Below are 16,571 nucleotides of genomic sequence, written 5' to 3'. Positions count from 1 at the left end.
TGCAAACATAGAAGTGGGGGGGGGGAGTATATCATGTTGTATGTGGATTTGTAAACAGCGGATCAAAACGCCGGCTTTCATGTCCCTTTAAATTGGTGGAGGGGTGTTTGCGCGCTGTCATGGTGGGACGCGAGCTGATAGCAACGGCTAAACATTGATCCTGACTGAGTGACTGAGTGACTGACGGGGACGTGGGGACAGACGGGATGTGTCACAGTGGCCACCAGGGCCAGTAGGGCCAGTTGAGGAATGATACACCCAGTGATTAGTGGCACACACTCAAGCAGACGGAGTCACGCGCTGCGGTGAGGAGAATGGACAGAATAAAAATACACATGGCTTCATCGTTCAGCCAAAACGTCGGATGTCACTTGGGAGCGAGACTCGCTTGATGACACAACCAGAAGGATGTTAGTCACGAGCTATATCTTTCAAACCCTGACCTCCTGATTAAGCCATGCTGGATCAGACCTTAATATGTCTAATCCTCACACAAAAATAAGACAGGGGATGAGCTCTAGAGTTAAAGCCACGATCAACTTCCCCCAGGCTGACGAACTTAAAAATATCACTTTGTGGTACAGTTCAGAGGAAACTCGAGCCTTTGCTTCCTAAATGAAATTACATTGTTGACAAGAGTTTTATTCAAATCAAAAAGAGTAATGTGAATACCCTTGTTTGATAAAGACATCTGAAACCTCTGACCAGGTTATTGTCTTTGTTTGACAGGAGTGCACGGATGCTGAGAGAAAACAGCAGAGTTCCACTGTTAGTCTTTCTGCGGTCTGTCAGCGGCGCGGCCCCCGAGGCTACGTTCCAGGCGAAGACTCCACCGCTGTCGGCTGAATACAGACAAGACAAGCAGTCACCCTCTACTGAGGAAGGTCTGAAGGGCACTGCCATTTGTCTTGGCTTATTTAGCAATCAGGGAGACGAGATGCGAACAGCCCTTTTCAAGGGGCTGGTGATGGAAAAGAGGAGAAGCCCCATCTGAGGCAGGGCCCACTTCAGGGAAACAGGAACATGTGCACAGAGAACAGCACAGGCTCAAAACTGCATCTTTAATCTTACCACGCAGCACCTTTTTGGCCAATAAGTAACACTATGTATAATTTGATGGTTTATCTTATTTTCACATGCCGCCATTCGTCAAAACCTTGGCGCCCGTCCAGGTAAGGCTGGACAATGTGGCTGATGTTAATATCAAAATTGAAAGAAAAAAAATAATCTCACCACAAGGTCCATTTTGTAGCTGCTCTGGTGCTTTCACTCTTATCACATGATCTTCATCAGCAGGTATAGTTTGCCCAGTTGTCATGCAATTGCAATTGAATTATGAGCAGGATTGTAACTATATACCACAGCACCATGGTTTTCAATTTGTAAGGACAGCTGGATAAATACAGCAGTAACAGTGTGTGTTATTAGAGCATACAGCCTCCCCTCTGAGTTTCATACTACTGCTACACACAGTATCAAGTTTGAGCTAATCTTTTAAACTGAAGCACTTTCATTAGGCCTGCAGGTGTAATGATGTGAGAGTTGCACTGAGACAGATGAAAAGAATCACATATGGATTTAGCGAAAAACAAATATGTGATTTCCAGAGGTCACCTTACACCCAGCTGTTTGCGACGAGCTGCCGCCAAAAACAACTCGCTCCTCAAATACTGGCGCAGATGAACTAAACATTTATGGCCTCTGAAAGGACAGGGCCCACTTCCAGCGTTTGTTGTGCAAGCTGCTGTTGCGCACACTTCCATTGCAGAGGTAAATTGAGGTCATATGTTTATAATTTGCCCTTTTCCTAATGCTGCTATTGGAGTAAAATAACATTTGAGAGCTGCAATTAGATTGAACCGTGCAATACTCCAGCTAATTAAGTCATATTTCAAGTTCAATAACGATCAAGTCGGCCAGATAAAGGCCAGGGAGAGAGAGAGAGAGAGAGAAAGAGGGAGAGAGAGAGAGAGGGAGAGAGAGAAAGAGAGAGAGGCTGGTGTGGTGCAACAATCTGGAGGCTTTTTACAATGCTCACTTCTATTGTTGATTTAGAAAAGCACTCAGCGTCTGTGCTTGGATCAACAGGCGGGCTGGGTTTTGAGTGTTTCAGACTAAAGTGGCCAATTCAAAAAAAGAATAAGAGAGAAGGTGTGCAACAACATGCACAGGTGTGCCAGCAACATCTGTATCAAGGAGCTAATAGGGGTAATGGGATTTTCTAGAGTGGGTGGGGTCTTCTTTATTTTATATAGTTAATGGCCTCTTTTAGTTATATAAATACTCAACGTTCTCACTGATGTATTTTAATCAATACTCCTCCAATGCTAAATTATTCATTCATTATTCATGGCCTGAGTCCAGTCCAGCTGCCACATACTAAACTCCCACATATGAAGTCTCACGTCGCGCTTAATTGCCTTTCCTGGCATCGAACATGATCGTCAACTGTAGTGGAAAAACTACAGATTTCCTCACAGCCAAAGAAATAAATAGTGTACATCATAATCACAGAAGCCTGAGGCAGTGTGGGGCATGTCTCCTATACAGCTCCAGAGAGCAGAGTGTTGATTAGTGCACTGGATGGCAGTAAGCTGTGCCTGAGTTTTTGGGCTGGTCAAAGGAGTAGTAAACAGCACCAGAGCTGAAAGCAGACAAAAGTGTGAAGAAACAGGCTGCTCTTCCTCCTCCACCTTTCACCATATTCATTAGGTCTGCTGTTAAATTAGGTCATTCTGAAACAAGGCCACATCTTGAAATTTCGTGGCCCTGTGATGTGTGTACAACGATGCACACAAATAAAAAGTCTGAGGCTTTATTAGGGCTGACCTTTCCAGGGGAGCTCTAATGAAGAAAATGGTTTGAGAGAAACAAAAAAATCCCACCACCAGCATAAAAACAAGAGAAAAAGGAAAAGGCACTGTATTGCTTGTGGAGTATAGATGCTGAGATTTCCATCCAAAATTCATACAAACACAATCTGTCACACAGCTAGCGGTGTCAGCTTCTACATATCTGCCTGTTTTCTGCAGCAGAGAAGCAGGAAAAGCCTCATGTGCATAATGGATGGAACTATTTAAGACACAAGAGGACAAAGGTGAGTACATTTTTATCAGGGAAATGAAACGCTAGGTCGACTGGATTTTTTGTAGGTTTACAGTCAGCTGCAACCTCTCTGACACGCGCTCTTGTATGTAACTCTGCTTCTCTGTCCGTGTCCTTCATCTTGCCCTTCCCCGTGCCTGCCCTACTCTCCACTCCCGGCCTCACCGTGTGAACATCTCTTCCATTACTGCCCTTGACATCGTGGCCGATTGGATTCTTATCTGCCATCTGTAGGCCGACGCTCAGCCTGCGCTATCTCTCACCGCAGCCTAATTGAATCTCAAGTGTTGGAAGTGCGGTGATACACTGACCACACCGTGTCACTGCCAATAGATAAGGATTGCAGTTGGAGGATTGGACCACCACAATCACGATGGGGACACGTTGATAAAAGCGGTGACAAGCGGTTTGGGTTGGTACTGTGTCGCTGGGACTTTGCTCGGATTGAGAGATAACAGATACCCTCCATTACCGATAAGGTTGTGTTCATATCCAATAAACCCAATATCCCTTAATCCAGCTGTGCTCAGTGGGTAATTTGTTGAAACTAAACCAGGGGAAAGTAGGGCAGGCTCTTGCTCTTTTCCATTGTTTCCTACATAAAACCTATCTTTGACTGTTTACACAAGGGACGCATCTGATATTTCGTTTCTTTCACAGCTACAAAAATGCTTACATGGTTGTAGGTGTCATTTAAAACCGCCTGACCCAGCCTGAGCCTGAAAGATCTGTGCCACACCAAGTAAGAAATGTAAATAGCAAGTACTAATTTCCCTGAAAGTCGGTGCAGTTTGGCCAGAAGAGGTAGAAGTAATTACCGTCTTGTTGATGCTTTAGGATAAGACCTTGGGGTTTTCGGGGTAGTGATGAAATACAAGCCTCATTACCTGCTCATTTTTAGCTCACACTTCTTGTTAAGCAGGTGACCTTTTCAATTTAGTGAATCAAGGTACTGGCCTGGCAGCCTCTGGAACTGCTTTGCTTAATTTATCATTGACTAACCAATCACAAAGAGTCACTTCAGTGCCTGAAAGTTCAAAAAAAGGTAAAAAGAAAAATTTGTAATAGACTGGGCTTTTAAATAACATTCAGGTCTCCTACCTCAGGAGGCCAAATCCTTTCTTTTTGGTCTTCTTATCCAGATCCTCCACAGAATCATCTGTTTTCTTCTTCCCTTTGATCTTCTTGTCTTTCTTTCTGTCTTTGGGTTTCTTCTTCTTCTTTCCGTCGTCTGCGTCCAGGCCCTGGCGAGAGGAGCTGCTGGCGGGTGTTTCGTGACCGGAGCTCTGCTCTGACAGGTCGTCGTCTGAGGAGGGTAAACGGTTTGCATGGTTAGACGCAGAGAGGGGCGAGGGCAGAGGTTGCAGTGGATGCACAGCTGGAATATGTACTCGTAAATGCAGCTGTATGCGTTTTATTTAGTATTTCATGTCCATTTGCCTATGGTGAATTTTCACCAACATGAAAAGACCCAAAACACAACAAAACTGGGTCAAACAGCAGCTGAAAATTCTCTTATTTCTGGTTTAATGTTTGGGTGCGCTGCTAAAGACTAAAAATAATGTTAATACAACAGTAGACGGCTAATTTTTCACACTCCAGATTTTCCCTAACATCATTAGCAAACATTCAGAATTAACTCATAATGATTTCAGCTAACATGGAGGATTGTAATTTCCTCAGTAATCACACACACACACACACACACACACACATACAACATCCCACATCTGTGGGTTCACAAGGTAGAGCATTAAAATATGCTGCTGTAAGATATAAAGTTGCTCTTCGTAAAATGCTGAGTGGATAAAATCATGTAGCATTTCATTAAGGTACTTAGGCTAAGCACTGTCCCTTGGCAGGCCTCTGGCTCTTCTTGAGTGCCAGTGTGTTATAAAGCCTAAGGGATGTGTATTGGCAATGTAGTCTCTCATTTAAAATGGATACAATGTCTAGGGAAGAATGCTATATTATAGCAACGGTGCCAGTGCCTGAACCCACTATTTCTGTTTTGAAAACGCTGATGAAAAGTCTTACCATCTTCAGAGGGCCCATCGTAAGACTTGTCGATGGCGATGCGGAAGCTCTGGTTGCATCCCCGCCCCCGGACCATGTGCGGCCGCGGGCGATGAAAGGGCACCTGGGCTTGGCTGTGACTCTGCTTGGCCTCCGACACGGCCGTCTGGAGGCTCTCCAGGGAGCTGGACTTCCAGAGGCCCAGGGTCGGGCCGAGCGCTCCACCAGCTGAAGGCTCTGAGAGACAAAGGAGACAAGAGAGGGTGGGAGGGCCCGTTAGCGAGGAGGTGGACGGAAGTTTAACAGAGGATGAGAGGGAGAAGGGAGGGTAGGGAAAATTAAAAAAGTGTGAGTGATGGAGGAGGAGGGAATTTTTGCTCCAAAATGAGACATGCACTGATGAAATGAGACAGAATGATGTTAAATGTTTAAGTGACTCTTGATATTGAGATCAGAAGCTTTTAGCTTACAAAACAAATATGACTCTCATCTCATATAGTACAGTAATATTTCCTTGTTTAAAGGGCATCTGTATTAAACTTCTTAAAATCTTAATGCTGCTGGAAATTGAATTTAGGTTAAGATCAGTTTATGTAAGAGCAGGGACAACAAATGTCTGATGAGTTCTGAGAGGGTGCCCTGAAGTCTGAAGTCTATACTTCAGTCTATCCATTTGTTGCAGACTCGGCTTGAATCGTTGTCAAGTTGTCCATCGCTTCTACTGGTGGCATTAACCCAACATGATGCAGCTGCGATCAGACGGATCACATGTCATGAATTAACGGTTGAAGAAACTAATTCAGGAAGAGGATAAATCTTTAAGTCTGGCCTGTGTCATCAGAATTATAGACTTTTTCAATGTTTTCTTGGAATCAATTAATATATTTTTCAATTTATGAAAAAGAAATATAAATATATAATTATATTTTAATCTCTTAATATTTTCAGGCGTGGAATTTTTGAAGGCTTACATGTAGATTCAGTCAGCTTTTTAAACTTTTAACAATCAACTGATTTTGGCTTAAAGAGCTTTTTTTTGGAATAAAGCTCAAAAAGGTTAAAACTCAGAAATATGAAGCTATGAAGGTGAAATGAAGAGAGAGAGGTAGAGGGGGGCTGAAGGGAGGGGGTGAAAAACAGGCTTGACAGAAATGGGGAGAAAGTCTGAGACTTATAGGAGGAACATAAAGGAGGGGAAAAGAAACGATGAACGAGGTGGAGTGGTACAGGGACAGGTGAGGAGCAGCACTATGGGAAGTGACAGGCTCATGCATAAGCAAGAGAGAGGGGGAATAAATGAACTGCCATCATACTGTACTCAGGTATGGCCTCCAACTCGAGAGAGGAAGAAAGGGGAGACGGAGGAGCGGGAAAGTGATGAAGGCCACAGCTGATTCAGCAGGGGAGCGGAGAGCAGGGGAGGAGGGCGCCGGGAAAAAAAAAAGTCGAGAGAAGGCTGGGAAGGTTCGAGGAAATGCAGAGCTGTAAGAAAAATGGAAAAAAAAAATGTCATGCAGACCCCACCGCTGCCAGAGTGGAACCCACCGCACAGGCTGCAGGAGAAACTGAAAGACAGGTGACCAGGAAGGCCTACACACCAGCCTCTCCTACTTGTTTATCACAATGGAACAGAGACAAGCACTCAAAGAAGTTACAGACAGGTTGCTAGATGCGTTTTTGTTTTTTTTGTTTTTTTTCTTCCTGAAACTTTCCTATAGGGATGACTTTCCTCGCATCATGGCACTCACTGCTTAAGACGTATTTTTTGTCATTTCGGAGGCTTCAAAGCTCCAAAGTAGAGCGGGGAAAAGGGGAAGTGAAACTGAAGCGGTGATAGAGTCAAAGGAGGGGGAAAAGTAAGCGGAGCGTTGCTGCCTTTTAAGTCCTAAATTGACTTTCTGAGAGGAAGTGGGATTTATGGGGAATAAGGGGTTATAAATAGAGAGGAGGGGGGGGGCGCTCAGGAATAAAACGCTCAATTTGAGAGGCAGGATTTGTGTCACAAATGTAATTACGGCTGTCCAGCTCGCAGCCTGATAGAATTAAGCTCCTTGCCAGCGCAGTGCTGCACTATACACAGAGAGACTGTGTGTGTCTGAGTGCGTGGGCATGTGTGTGTTTACTACAAAATGTGAGAATTCTCTTCCATGCAAAAAAAAAAAAAGAAAAGAAAAAACTTAGAGTCATGATACTGCCTGTTTGAGATAGTGTGTGTCCTTGACCGCCTGAGATGAAATAGCAGAAGAAATATGAGCACAATTCACTTTTGAAAGAGTGTGTGTTTGTGTGTGCGGGGCTGTGAGTGCACTCATTCCATGCATGTCAGGCGGTTGAGGCTGGAGGTAAATGAATAATGAGGGTTTAATAGGATGGATGAGCGGGGGAGAGGTGGCTATCATCGCCAGCTCGATCCAATGGAGGGTGAAATCAGCGTTTATCACATATCGCTGCCCGCTGTGCCAGCAGATGCTCTCACGGATCCGTTCGCATCATGTCTGCCTGATTGCCACTGATTCAAGCTGGTGCACATATTTGACAAACAGCCTACCAGCCAAACAGCCCAGGACGACGGGCAAATGCCCTTCACAGCTGTAACACTCCTCCATCCGAGATCAAGCACTTGTGTCACGTTCTCACTTTCTGTTTTGCTACTTTTTGTCACACTCTATTAGCGAGTAGCGAAGTGGGCAGAGTTATTTTGGGGCGTCGGGGTTTTGGAAGATGCATTTTTCTACAAAGACACAAAGTGGGTTTCCATCCAAATGCAGCAAAAAACTTTAACTCAATTTCCAGAAAATCTGCCAAAGTTTTTTCCATCCACAACCATTATGTGAATATTAGGAGTGGTTTGTCGAGATAAACAGCTGGTGGCACTAATTATCCACTTAGGTGCCATTAAAGCACTGCAGAAGAAGACGGCGCACTGAGATGAAGTAATTAAAAGAGCACCAGTCAAACCTGTTGGAAATGTGACATTTCTGTTTTGTTTCTTGTATTCATTTGAATAAGTCGTCATCACTTGAGCACAGATCTGTTTTCGTCTGCTGCCATCTTTCGTCTCTTCAGTAGACGTTTAAGTCACATGCTTCATGTATGTCACAATTCACTGTCTGTTTCCATTGCACTTTGTTCCACAGCAGCCAAGTGTAAAAACATTTTGCCATTTTTTTTTCATGTGCAGATTGAAAATGAAAAAAGGTGTAAACCCAATCTAATGTTAGGTGGTGGCACTTGGAGCAACCTGTAGAGAACTGGGAAGTTGTTTCCCTCCATTTTATTTGAAGTTCCTTTACACAGCTGATTGGAGAAGACAACAAGAGTTTGAGTCTGTATGTGTGAACGTGAGGCTCATGGGTCGTAGTTTTCATAGTATATCGGCGACACTTGGCCCAACAAACACAAACAAACTTCCCACAAACCAAAGTTGACACAATTAAGACTCATGACCATAATTTACAGAGTTTCTGATGGAGAAAAATTATATTAAAAAAACTGAAGGTTATTCAACAAGTGACTTCTAGGAAATCTAAGAACATAACTGTTAAAAATTGTTGCTGCAAACAAAGAACAAGCCATCTGCCACCTTAAACTGGTGCATACATCCCACACTAAACACACTAATGTCCGCCAAAAAGCCCACACCTGCCTCTGTACTGTACGACGACGTACACATGCCTATATCCACCTGCACACAGGTACCGCCTACCCCCGCACGCACCTCACTGTGATACGTATATGCTGGGACTTCAGTAGAGGCTGACTGCTGTCGCGTCTGCATTGAGCAGACAGCAGTGAAGTCTTTGCCTGGAACGTAGCCTCGGGGTCCTGCTGTGCTGACAGGCCCAGCTAGGACTAACACCGCTCCATGACGCTGCTTTGTACCTTAGAAAGTGTCAACCTTAAAAGCGAGTGCGACACACCTGCAAACCTGCGACTGAGGCACACGGATACGACTCGGTTTCATATTCATGTCAACACATTAACAATAATGATACTCTGTGTGAATAATTGAAAAGGAATAATTGCAGTCCGACTCTAAAAATGTGTGTTTTCTTACAGCCGGCACAAAACTATCAATTCCGGATAAAAGTTGTCTGCACACAACACTCTAATTATTTCATCCAATGAACACAAGAATAAATGAACTCAAAAATGCCCAAATTACAGGCTTTGCTATACAGACTCTGTGTGTAGTTAAATCTAATATGCCTCTCAGCACACACAAACACACACCGCTAATCCCTGCCACCCCGTCTTACCTTATTACAATATCCAATCTACGGGGTAGTTAACACCAAACTATTAAACTGGAAATTGTCTCATTTATTATAAAGCTGGCATCTTCTCAGTAAAGACATACACACTCTTACACACACCCACACATAAACCCTCCTACAGTGTCTCAGCACGGTCTTAACACTTACCTATCAACTGGACAACAATGTGCTCCGCAGTAGGCAGGTTTGCAGTAGACTGGCTGAAAGGTTGCCACGGTTACAAGAAAGTGCCCCCTCCATCAAAACCGCTGGGGGCGGCGGCAGCGGCGGTGGTACAGAGAAGGTAGGGTTAGGGTTGTGTGTCTGTGTGTGTGTCTGTGTGTATGTGAGAGAGGGGTGATGGTGAGTTGCCAAGGAGACACTTTAGCCAACAGTGAAAAAAGAGGCGTGTTGCTCATGGCTATAGTTCTTTAAATTAGGTACGGAGAGCACACGCACACGCACACGCACACACACACACACACACACACACACACACACACACACACACACACACACACACACGAATCACTACTGATATGCTTATGGAAACACACGTGTTAGTCACAGAACCACACACACACTTTTCCATCTAGGATCCAATCTCAGGACTGGCCAATAAAACCTGGAGCTGTTGTTCTGGAGCCCAGTAAAACAGGCCCTGACCTGCACTCTGCTATAAAAAAAACACAGGACACACACAGATACACATACACACTACACACCTGTAAAACAAAAGCCTGATCTCATTGTTAACACTGCTCAGTGAAGGTTATTGAGTTGAATCCACCAGAAGCATTAAACACACTGTTACAAGGGATATAATGGCCCCTTCCTGTGTTACACTGTTTACACGGTTACAATAAAAGTTATCTTATTCAAAGGGAGACCTTAAATCATCTTGAATAACAACGGATATTAACAATCCTCTCAATAAATGTTTACAAATGGATTCGACCGCACAAAGAAATGGACAGAACACAGAATGGTCTCTCGTGACACGAATCTTCATGGTCTCACCTTCGATTAAATGTACTGAAAACAGGCCTTTGAATCTTGAAACCTATGATGACGTGAGAAAGGCATCATGGACGTGAAGCCTTTGTCCATTCAAAAGAATAAAGCTTATATTATTCTCTGTTTCCGACATTGAAGACCAACAGTGTGTTAGTGTCTGTCTCGCAAAACTCCTTCTTCTCTACTCTGTCCGTGGCACTCGTCCTCAAGCCCCTTGATTCTTACTTAAGATCGAAATCTTTAATTCCATTATTGAAAAGTACCATATAGTTTCCTCAAACAGCTGAGCCTTATAGTTTTTAGCAAACAATAATCAAACAGTGCATTTGTTGGGGACTATTTCCACTTGTGGACTTAAATTCACCAGTAGTACAGCCAGGACAGGACGTGTGCCAAAATCAACTACAGTGCCCGAGTTCATGGTAAGAAAAGAGCGACGATGCAGCTCACTGATGTGTTTTTAATAGTTTCTGAACAACAACGGAGCTCTGTGACACAGAGCAATAAGCTGTTTCAGGCCTGACTGAAACATCTGACATCGTGACACATCTGTTGACAGTAAGAAAAATACAGAACATCACCAGCTTTATCCTTTAAAAAGTGAACAATGTTTTGGCACAGCAACTATTTTCTAATCATATGACAAAGCTGACTTCAAACTGAATCACTTCAGACAACCGTATGCCCACTCCGAGCAAATCCAATTCATGTTACGGCCAATCAAAACTCCACTCCAATGAAAGACCTGTCCAGTCATTAAGCATCGCTCCATCACTATTTGAATGCACTCAGCTATATCAGAGGCAGAGGATGGAGGCGCTGCCCTGGCTGTAATTGTGTTTAGCTGTTTAGATGTATGAGGGAATGGGGACATATGGGCTGTATGTATTTAGCCTCCAACTAGATGAATGGCTTTAATAACTGGAGGGGACTTAAAAGGCCATTTCATAATTACTGCTTACCTCTACTGGATTACAGCAGCGCGGCCGCGGTGGCAGAGTACGGATGAGGTTTGGAGCGAACTACGTGGAGTGGGACATGTGCCATTTGTAAATGTGTGGCGGATAAAGGTGCTTGTGCAATGAGGGAGAACTGCAGAGTGCACACACATACACACACCTGCACAGTGCTATACTTGTGAAGGCCTTCATTGACTCCTAAACCCTCTGCTTAACTTTAATATGGGAATCAGTATACATGATATTTATGCCATGACCAATCATAGCTTCCAGCGCTTCACAAGCTGCATGATGTGCAACGGGCAGGGAGCTTGTTGTAGATGTTGTCAAGGCAAAACATCCTGTGCATTAGTCTTATCGCTGGGGTCTCGCGAAGCATCCTGAATTAGTGGGCTTTACGGGCTTCACCAATTTATGAGCAGCAGCAGTCAAAAAGAGCAGCAACACGTACGTTTTTCCTGATTTTTAAAAGTTCACACTCGTCGTCTCACCTCAGAAAAAATATTTTCGGAGGCATCCCGGCGGCCTGCGACGAGGAGGTTGACCGTGTAATTTTGACCTCCCCTGGATGAGCCTGGTTGGGAATCTTATTTTATTTGCATGTGGTCTCCCCTCTGTCATCACTTATTTCCTCCCTCTTCTTCACTGACAGCTACAAAATAGAGACTAAAATGATCCAGAGTACGCTTTAAAAAAATGACATCATGACACAACATGTGATCAGAGCTGCTAGTCACACCACTTGGCTCTACATGGGTCCACATGGGTATGACAGACCAGAGAAATGTGGCAATATTTAACATCTGTTACACCCTTTCATTTTAGTGCTGATACAGTCTGATTTTAATTAATTAAGGTTAATTTAACCTAAAAAAGTGAGGTTTTCATTCATCCTTTCCTTCCATACAAGCAGAAGCAGCCCTTATAAGAATAGAAATACAATAAACACACACACACACACGCACACACACACACACAGAGATGGTGCTTGCACAGACGCAGAATGATCAATCAATTCAAATGGGCGCAACATGGTGACTTTCAACTTTTATCAACAATGACACGCCGGATGCAAAGAACTGAGGGACGAAGGGAAAAAGAAAGAGAGAGGGAGACGGAGCGAGATAAGGAGCCAATGACAGCGAGAGGCAGAGTTACACAGCAGCCAAACAAAGAGTGGGAAAACAAAGCCGAGTCTTCAGCGCTGGCAGGACGCCGGCTGGTTTTAAAGTCTCATTGTGCAGAGAAGAAACAACGGGGACTAATGGGCACGCAGAGCGATGGCACCGGTGGCTGTGCTGCAGGGTTAGCTGTCAGCGAGGCAGCACTGAGCATCCAGACAAACAGAAAAGACACACGTGGAAAGCAACGTACAAAAAAAGAAGAAAAAAAAGACAGAAATACAACAGACACACAAATAGAATTTGCAGCAAAAGCAAACAACACCACAAGCAAATGTAAGCAGATGTGCATGAGGCTGAGACGCAGCATTGCAGTATAATCCTCTGCACAGCCCCAGTGCCTGTGTGTGTGTGTGTGTGTGTGTGTGTGTGTGTGTGTGTGTGTGTGTGTGTGTGTGAGAGAGCGAGAGAGAGAGAGAGCTGGATGAGCTCCCAGGTGTGTTGTAAGAGGGCAGCCTGCTGCCAGGGGAGATGTTAGACTCTAAGGGAGAGAAATGGTGGTATGAATGAAGGGATATCTGTCCATTACTCTTTTGGCTGTCTGCAGGGTGTTCACAAACACGTGCATGCACGCACGCGCACGCACACACACACAAAACACACACAGAGGCTCGAGGAGATGCTGGGCTGGGTATAGGAAACTCAGAGACTGGAGCATGTTCACCATAATCACATAAGGCTGGAACAGATACAGCTGCAGAGGATGGGGAGGGAGGGAGGGAGGGAGGGAGGGATTGTAACACCCAGGCGGCGGGGTCAGCAGCAGGGCAATGAGAGACTTCCTGCGCTCCATCACGCCCAAGGCCTGCCTCAGTCAGCTGGTGGCCGAGGAAAGATGCCTCATGTGTCAGNGAGAGAGAGAGAGAGAGAGAGAGAGAGAGAGAGGGGGAGAGAACTGAAGATAACAGGCAGAGAGAGAATAAAAAAGGATCAGCCTGTTGAGAGAAAGAGAATAAAAGTGATCATAAAGAGAGAATCAGCTGTAGGAGAAGAGGAGGGAGAGAAAAGAAGAACGAGAGATGAAGGTTTGGGATTGAGAGGATACTAAAAGTGGGGATGAGCCTGGCGACAGAGAGCAGGAGACGGAGAATAATCAAGAGAGAAGCGATTGGGAAGAAGCGGGAAAGTGGTAGCGAAGATGAAAGGGAAAAAAAGGGGAAAAAAAACTAAAAGCTCTATTGAAGATGGAGACTCCTAAGACTGGAGAATCAAGGGAGAAGAAAGAGAGAGAGAGAGGGAGGGAGGGAGAGTGGGACAGCTTGAGTAAGTGACAGAGAGAGAGATGGAGCAAGCAGAAAGAGAGAGGGAGTTAGAGGAGTGCAGCGCTCCTTGCTGCGGCTCTAGCCAGAGAGAAAAAGGGTTTTATCCAGATTAAAGAAGCCAGGCAGGCCTCTTAAGACCATCCGCCTAATGAAATATGTCAAAGCCCATAAAGAAACACTGAGGCCATTTAGAGAGGAGGGTGGTGGTGGTGGTGGGGGGGGGCTAGGCAAATACACTGCGTCAGCAAAAATGAAAAACACGCAAAAGCCCTGTCAATACACATTAGCTGAGACGTCAACGGGAGAGGAGATGGCAAGGAAAAAACAAGAAGAAGAAGAAGAAAGGAATGCTGCGGCTGAGAAATGGATCACTTTATTTATCATGGGCCATAAGGGTTATGGGTGCTGATCAGAAATGCCAAGAAAATCATAGCAGGAGAGGGGGAGAGAAAGGGGGGGGTATCAGAGAGAGGAGGAGGTGGGGCGGAGGTGAAGCCATTTGTGGGAATGCTGAGTGCGGGGGATTTGAGGTCAGCGACGGTGCTCGGGCCATTTGTATTCCACCGGCAACAGGCTTAGTTGGCTGCTGCAGGTGGATTTAAGTGATCGGTGTACTTGTGTGTGTGTGTGTGTGTGTGAGTGTGTGTGTGTGTGTGTAACAGAGAAACCTAGGCAGGGAGGAAGCCAGGCCTCCCGACATCAGAGCTAAATTGCTGGTCATGCTCCTTTTCTTATGCAAGCCTTGTTGCCATTTTAAAATACAGCGGGCGTGCGAAATGAGATGCGACGTGCTCAACGCCGCCGTTCAAATCCTGACTTCTGCGGCGCAGCTAGAGGTGGCCAACTGAGCGTGCACGCTCTCTGTCAGCAACACACTTGATTTATATTCATACCGGTGATGCCCAGAACAACCACAGGCCGTCTTCCAGCCTTGGCCACTGAGAAGCAATGCTGGAGCAGTTATATCTGACTCGGTGGAAATATCTGCTCCTATCACAGCACAGACTGTTCCTTCATACAACACTGCTGCGAACAGGCCACAATAACTTTGAAGGCAATCTTTATCCTCAGTGTTAAAGATAGTGGTTGGTTACATTTTTGTCAAACGCTTCTTCACTATAGTCAATCATTTCTCAAATTTAAAAACATAATGCAAATCAGGTGAGAACATGGCTGCTGTAAACACGCCACTCCCTTTAGATCTGATCACATACGATAAAGAGGCAGTCAGCTAAAATGATGATATTTTCTCACTATGTTTGGTGCTGAGCTTTCGTTCCTGCAGTGTTTCAGAACCACTGTGGATTCCCCTGTGATGTCTTTTTCTATCAGTTTTTCTGTTTCTGACGTCTGAATTTAGCTCTTTTCAGACACGGAACACAAAAAACGTCGCTGGGTTCATCCACTGCAGCTGTAAAGGAGACGTTCTCTCATTCAGACATCCGTTATATAAATATTCCATACAGCTTTAGTCAGACATGACAGGACTTTTACGGAACATGTGGCACCTGGTGCAGCGATGATGATTTGGTGCCGCGTTAGAAGTTTTGCTGAAATGTTTTCCAGGTCTCATAGAGTCATCGCGACTCTAATGTAAATGCGACTCTGGTGCTTATTCAGACATGAGACTGACATGTCAAAATGCTGTCACGTTTGTGTAACGAGGTACTTGTTTAAAAGGGAGTCACAAAATGTAAAGTGCATCAATTCTTGAGCGTGAACCGGATTTGCAGCACTTTGAACCACTCCTGTGTAATGTCACTCAGTAAGAGAAAATAGTAAAAGTGACTTTATATTTTACCTTTAACCAGACTTTTCTAAAAAAAAAAAAAAAAAAAAAACTAGGCGGAACTGAGTCTGGAGAAATAACTGAAGCGGATGCCATTGTAATGCAATACGGCTGCTGTCAGCTGGGTGAGGATTGAAAACTGTGAGCCTGCTGACCTGGACGGCTATAAAGCAGCAAGAGCTCAGACACTAAGTGCTTCACAACTCAACTTTGTCAGCCGGGGAGTGGAGGGAGTGCGAGGAGAAAGAAAATGAAGTAAAATCAAATGTTTAAGAAGAAAAAAAAAAAAAAGAAACAGAAAAATGAAAATCTTCACACAGCAGGTTAATTTGTTTTTGTGTGTGGACGGACTGTTACACTGTACAGGTCAGGAGGGGAGATCGGTGGGTCGAAAACAAAAAGGAGAGTGTTTGCTCTGCGTGTATGCATGTGTGTTTTGATTATATCACACACTCACCGTTCCTCTGCCCAACTAGTGATCCCACGTTGCTCTCATCAGCCACTGGAACACAAAGGACAAAAACACACAGTAAAGACCACATGTTATTTTCTTTACATACTAAAACACGGAGCAGAACATACATCATTCGGTGTTTTGTGTGGCTTCGTAAATGGTTACAACTGGTGCTGGCACATTCTGTAAATGACTCCCTGCAGAAGGATCGCACAGAGAAGGATGAGGACAAAATGACACAGGCTGAAAGAGGAAATGAAAAAGAAGCAGAAATATAAGAAAACCAGAGGAAAGATATTATGACCATGGGAGAGGACGAGAAGAGATAGAGGTGAGACAATGAGAGAAATAATGAAGGGAGGAAGAAGAAAACAAGGAGAAACCCCCACCAACACCTAATCTAACTAAACAGGATTGCGGTCGGCCAGCGGTAGCCGCCACAGGCGGTGCACCATGGGATACAATAATAGGTTTTCATTACGCTGCTATTTCTCTTAAATAATCCTTTTCATTTTTTATGAGGTCAATTTTC

General features: G+C 44.6%; 1 protein-coding gene across 1 annotated transcript in view; it reads right to left on the bottom strand.

The window, feature by feature from the left end:
- The window catches only part of LOC111238716 (partitioning defective 3 homolog B-like), a 146,698-nt gene that overhangs the window by 51,128 nt on the left and 78,999 nt on the right, over window positions 1-16,571 (bottom strand). Inside the window, exons 18-20 of the mRNA XM_022768370.1 lie at window positions 16,043-16,087; window positions 5,143-5,358; window positions 4,207-4,411 (exon numbers count right to left, since the gene is read on the bottom strand). Coding sequence (XP_022624091.1) covers window positions 4,207-4,411; window positions 5,143-5,358; window positions 16,043-16,087 — 466 coding nt within the window. The remainder of the gene's footprint in view (window positions 1-4,206; window positions 4,412-5,142; window positions 5,359-16,042; window positions 16,088-16,571) is intronic.

This window comes from Seriola dumerili, unplaced genomic scaffold, assembly GCF_002260705.1.
Source record: "Seriola dumerili isolate Sdu_G_001 unplaced genomic scaffold, Sdu_1.0 BDQW01001556.1, whole genome shotgun sequence".
Lineage (NCBI taxonomy): Eukaryota > Metazoa > Chordata > Actinopteri > Carangiformes > Carangidae > Seriola > Seriola dumerili.
This window is presented reverse-complemented; position numbering and strand designations above follow the sequence as displayed.